General features: G+C 36.4%; 1 protein-coding gene across 1 annotated transcript; it reads right to left on the reverse strand.

Moving 5' to 3' along the window:
* Positions 1–3,807: 3,807 nt before the first annotated feature.
* Positions 3,808–5,509, reverse strand: LOC111383253. The gene is made up of 2 exons (XM_023007331.1): positions 5,185–5,509; positions 3,808–4,530 (listed from the first exon to the last, which is right to left on the reverse strand). Exon 2 carries the CDS (start codon positions 4,515–4,517, stop codon positions 4,020–4,022), a length of 498 nt encoding a protein of 165 aa, XP_022863099.1. The 5' UTR covers positions 4,518–4,530; positions 5,185–5,509; the 3' UTR covers positions 3,808–4,019.
* Between the last annotated feature and the right edge of the window lie 212 nt (positions 5,510–5,721).

Raw genomic sequence — 5,721 nt, forward strand, 5'->3', positions numbered from 1 at the left:
AGAGAAAGTCTCTTTATAATCGATGCCTTCTTTCTGTGTAAAGCCATTTACGACAAGACGAGTCTTATACCTTTCTACATCACCCTTTGAATCCTTCTTGGTCTTAAATATCCGTTTGCAACTAATGGGTTTCGCACCTTCAGTGGAACAAGGTCTCATACGTTATTGTCGTTCATGGACTTTATCTCTTCATTCATGGCATCGAGCCACTTTTGAGAGTTAGAACTTTCCATAGCTTGACGGAAGTTGATCGGATCATCATCCACCATTCCAACGTCAATTTCATGTTCTTGGATAAATACGATGTAATCATCCGAAACTGCACTTCTCCTCTCTCTAGTGGATCTTCTTAATGGCATTGGTTCTTGAGGCTGTAGAGTTTGTTCTTCTAGAACAATTTGTTGATCTTGCGAGGGAGGTATGACATTGTCTTGATCCGAAGTTGCTTCTTGAACAATGTCAGGGATAGAAATCTAATCATTATCAATGGCAATTGGAGGAATTTCAACATATTTCTCCTCAAAGACAAAGCCTGTAACACTTTCTTCCCCTGCAAACTCAACATCCTCAAAGAACCGAGCATTTCCTGTCTCGAAAATCGCCTTAATTGTGAAATCATAAAACTTGTAACCCCTAGACCTTTCAGAATATCCAATAAAGTAGCAGCTGATGGTCCTTGCATCCAATTTATTTTCATTTAGCTTATAAGGCCTTGCCTCAGCTAGACACCCCTAAATATGTATATGCTTCAAACTAGGCTTTTTACCCGTCTAAAGCTCATATGGGGTTTTATCAGTGGCCTTAGTTGGAACTCTGTTGAGTATACAAGTTGCAGTCTTTAATGCTTCACCCTAAAGAGATTCTGGTAAGGTAGAATGACTAATCATACTCCTCACCATGTCCTTAAGCGTTCTTTTTCGTCTCTCAGCAACAACATTCATAGTGGACAAACCCGACATAGTACACTGTGGGACGATACCGCATTCTTCTAGGAATTTAGCAAATGGTCCTGGACGTTGTTCACTTGAATCGTCATATCTACCATAGTATTCACCCCCACGATTAGATTTGATGCTTTTAATCCTTTTGCCGAATTGGTTCTCAACTTCAGCTTTATAGTTTTTGAACACATTTAGTGACTGTGATTTTTCATGAATGAGATATATGTAGCCATATCTTGAAAAGTCGTCTATGAACGTTATAAAATATTGTTGACCATTTCAAGAACCCGTAGGGAATGACCCACAAATATCTATATGTATAAGTTCTAAGACGTCCGAAGTCTTATTAGCTTGAAATCTCCTTTTATTGGGTTGTTTTCCCTTTACACAGTTGACATACAAATCATAATCTGTAAAGTCAAGAGGGTCGAGAATCTCATCAGACACAAGTCTCTCAATTCTCCTTTTGGAGATGTGACCTAATCTTTTGTGCCACAACGAGGCTGAATTCTCGCTGGTTAATTTTCGCTTTACACTTCGAGTACTTACATGCGGGGATTCATTAAAAGAAGCAGTTATATCAATTGAATAAAGATTATCGTAACCTGATAAAGAACCGAAACCAACCAATTTTAAATCATGAAACAAACTAAATTTTCGATTTCCAAATGAACAAGAATAACCAAATTTGTCCAAACAGAAATAGAAATCAAATTTTGTCTAAAAGACGATACAATAAATGTCTCAACAAGATCCAAATAAAATCCAATTTTTAACAATAATCCAAATTTTCCTATTGCCTCTACTTCCATCTTTTTGTCGTCGCCAACATAGATGTATCTTTTACCATCACTTGTTTTTCGACAACTCAGGCAACCCTACATAAACATACTGATGTGAGTTGTTGCACCAGAATCTATCTACCATGTATGTCTAGGTACCGAAGTTAAATTAACCTCAAAACAAACTAGATGAAAAATAATACCTTTCTTTACATGCCATGCATGGTAATTGGTGCAATTCTTCTTCTTATGACCTGCAGCTCGACAGAAGAAACAGCCACCTTCAGTTGGTTCCTTATGTTGTTTTTGCGGTGCTGTACCCGCAGCTTCCTTCTTAATATTCATTTTCTTGTTCCTTTTGTCCTTAGACGTGGTGGCTAAATGAGCACTTTCTGTCTTCTCATACTTCAATCTTTCCTCTTTTTGGATACAGTGTGAGATGAGGTCATTGAGGGACCATGAGTCCTTTTGAAAATTGTAGCTCACCTTGAATTAACTGAATTGTGCCGGAAGAGATATCAGAACCAAGTGCACCAACAAGTCTTCAGATAAATCCAACTTGAGTACCTTTAGTTTTGAAGCAATGTAAGACATTTCCATAATGTACTCCCAAATGTTTCCTTTCTCTTTATACCTCATAGAGACAAGGTTCGTCAAAAGTGTACTTATTTCAGCCTTTTCATTCTTGACAAACCTCTTCTCAATATCCTCAAGGAAACCCTTAGCCATAATCACCTTATCGAACATAGTGCCCTGGAATGCTTCTGGAATAGCACACTTCATGACCATTAAGCTTATGCGGTTCGATCGTTCTCATTTTTTCATCTCCATCATATCATCAGAGGTACTCTTATGAGTAAGTGCAGCGGATTGATCGACCCGTAAAACGAGGTCTAGGTTTATGACTCCGAGAACAATCATCACGTTCTCTTGCCATGCCCTGATGTTTGTGCCATGTAACATTGGAATTGAATTGATGCTAGCAGAGATATTAGCACCAAAACTTGAAACTGAATTAGAGAACGATTATTATGAATAGCTCACATGAATATCTTTAATATGCAAATAATAATAATTTCAAATAGTGGTGGGACCCATCACAAGATACCAAGCACAACATCAATATCTAGTCTTTGGATAGAGATATTGACTTGTAAGCGTTACTCTTGGCATAGTGATCAAACATTGACGGTAAAACAATGTATCAATCAACAAACCATTCTTTGGACCGATTTATTGAACACATTAAATCAAATAATCGTCACACGTTTATCACCACAGATGCATGTGTATTCGGCTAAATATTGACCTTCCTTTGGGCCGACTAATATTCTTATGAATAACACATGCAAAAACATCTTTTAATATTCTAAGTTAGTTAATTTCCATAAGAGAGGTTGCTTTGCCAACATGTTGCTCCAATTAACCAACTTTCGAATATTACATATCTTAAAAGAGTCCTTAGTACCAAAATTTGAGAAAGATAATCACCAATTTTACATATTTTGTTTAGTTTTAAACTTTAGGGGCCTTAGGATTAATAATTCAAAACTTTAGGGGGGCAAAATTAATTAATTCCAAACTTTAGGGGTTGAAATTATAAACTTGAAACTTTAGGGACCATAATTAATTAATTCAAAACTCTGGAGGATCAATTAGAACAAATTTAAAACTTTAAGGGCCTTAAATTGATCAATTCAAAACTTTAGGGATCAAATTTTGAAAATTTGAAACTTTGGAGGTCGATTTGAATTAATTATAAACTTGGGGGCCAATTTGAATTAATAATTAAAGTTTGAGGGCTTTAATTATAAAATTCAGAACTTTAATGGCCCGAATTAATTAATTCTTAAACCTTAGGAACTGAATTATTAAATCCAAAGCGTAAAAGCCCAAATTGAATGTACTTTAAAATGTTAAGGACCGAAACCTGAATTTTATAACTCTAACCCTAAATGCAAGTAAGGCCTCAAGTTGTCCAATTTACACGTGAGGCCCCCATCCCCAAAACTCATAGAAATTGAAACCTATATATATATATATATATATATATATATATATATATATATATATATATATATATATATATATACCTTCTGTTCTTGGTGGTGGCGCACTCCAGTGCCGCCCGGAGTAACGACACCAGCTCATGTTGGAGCAGGTGCCTTGTGGCAGAGAAGAGGCCGACGCCATATGTAGCGCTCCCCGTGATGCTACGTGTGCAGCAGCGCCGCGCGCTGTTAGCAACAGCGCTGTGCTGTCGCTGTAGCGGCGCCCACTGCCGTCTGTCAGATATTTATTTGACCGGATTGCAAACAACGGTTGGGTTATTATGGGAGCGCTCAAACAAACAAAGGAAGCCGTTACACGAATTCACTATAATGACCTTGTGATTCTTGGTGTCTAGGTTAATAGTTCGCTTCCTCTTAGTATTCCCCTCGTTGAAAGCAATCGCATGAGCATCAACATTAAGCAAAGGACTCTTCAATTTGGTATCAAGCTTCAAGTTTACTTGCTGCCCAGCTTCAATCACATTGATTACAGATGGCTCCATAAAGTAAATTATTCTTGAAATTCGTCCAACGTCCGAGGGTCGGATTAGAATGCCAACTTTTGAATGAGCAAAGTGATGCTTGGCAAAGTGAGGGTTAGAAATTAGACGTTGCCAAGTTTTGCACACACACTTGCACATTACAATCCCTTTAATGGACAGATGTAGTAGAATTTCTAAAATGATGAGCTCCGGTAAATCCATTATGGACGCTCTCGAACTTCTACGTGTCGTTAAGCCCATTATTAGGTGAAATCTGAAGAAGCAACAGAAAATAGAAATATTGGCAACTATAGAATAACACTGTTATTTTACAGCATAGAATAAAAGCATATATCGATAAGAAACTAAAGAAAAACACAGATGTATTTGCTATAACTAAGAAGCAAATATACTCATTTACAAAAACAAGGACGAAATGGAAACGATACATTAATTTGAAACTTTCATCCGAGGTTAGGGTTTTCATTTTTCCCTACTTGTGTTTATCCCCTTGTATTAAAAAACATTGGTTTTCTTGAATATTTTCCTTCCCTTTCATCACCAAAATCATATAAAACAGGGCCTTGTTGACACAAATAAAGAATTATAATAAATTAAATGTAAATGGATATTCTATTACAGAGAAAAAGAAAAACCTTAACCCATTTGTATCCTGGATATGCAAAGGCCAAGAAACAAGGATAAAGGGGAAGATAGTATTTAATTTCTCGCTTTATTTTTTCGACTTGCAACAAATCTATGAAAACATTTAATAACTACCGTATTCAAGAACAAAACACTCACTCTAAACTCTAACTAGTTATGCAAATTTTTGAGAGCAAACACCAAACTTATGTGAGAAATAAAAGAATAATATATACATGATCTTGGAATAAAACCCAAATCCAACAGGAAGGAAACATCTCACCAACAATGTCGCTGTTCCGGTAGTGATATATCACAGATGAGTTGTCGGATCTTGATCTTAACCATACAGATTTGAAGCCCAATGAGTTGTGCACTTGCTATCCAAATTTCACAACGATCAGACTTTTGGATCGTAAAGATATAGCCATATGATCAAAATCTGCTAAGCTGCCTTTTCTTCTCTGTTTTCCTTTTGATCTCTCTATTTTTGCTCACCGACCGCCGAATATGAAACAAATAGGGATTGAATCAATTTTAATTATATTTGCTATGTCAGTCCCTCAAGTTTGGATAATACCAAAATTTGAACTTACACATTAGTCTCTTGAGTGTTGGAATAAATACCAAAATGCATTTCTTTAATGAGTTTGAACGTTCACCAAGCTTTGTCCCCACTACATGTGATGGACCCTAACAAATATGTTAAGTTTATGACATCTGACGCACTTGACAAAGAATCAATAATCACCTAATTTTAAAGAACTAGAAAGGAGTACAAAAAAGGAGAGAGAAGAGGGATAAAGAGAGAGGATCAAGA

This window comes from Olea europaea, unplaced genomic scaffold (assembly GCF_002742605.1).
Source record: "Olea europaea var. sylvestris unplaced genomic scaffold, O_europaea_v1 scaffold2642, whole genome shotgun sequence".
NCBI classification, from domain to species: domain Eukaryota; kingdom Viridiplantae; phylum Streptophyta; class Magnoliopsida; order Lamiales; family Oleaceae; genus Olea; species Olea europaea.

Excerpts from the sequence above, each read along its gene's own strand:
- LOC111383253 (XM_023007331.1), bottom strand. The coding sequence starts at position 4,517 with ATGGGCTTAACGACACGTAGAAGTTCGAGAGCGTCCATAATGGATTTA.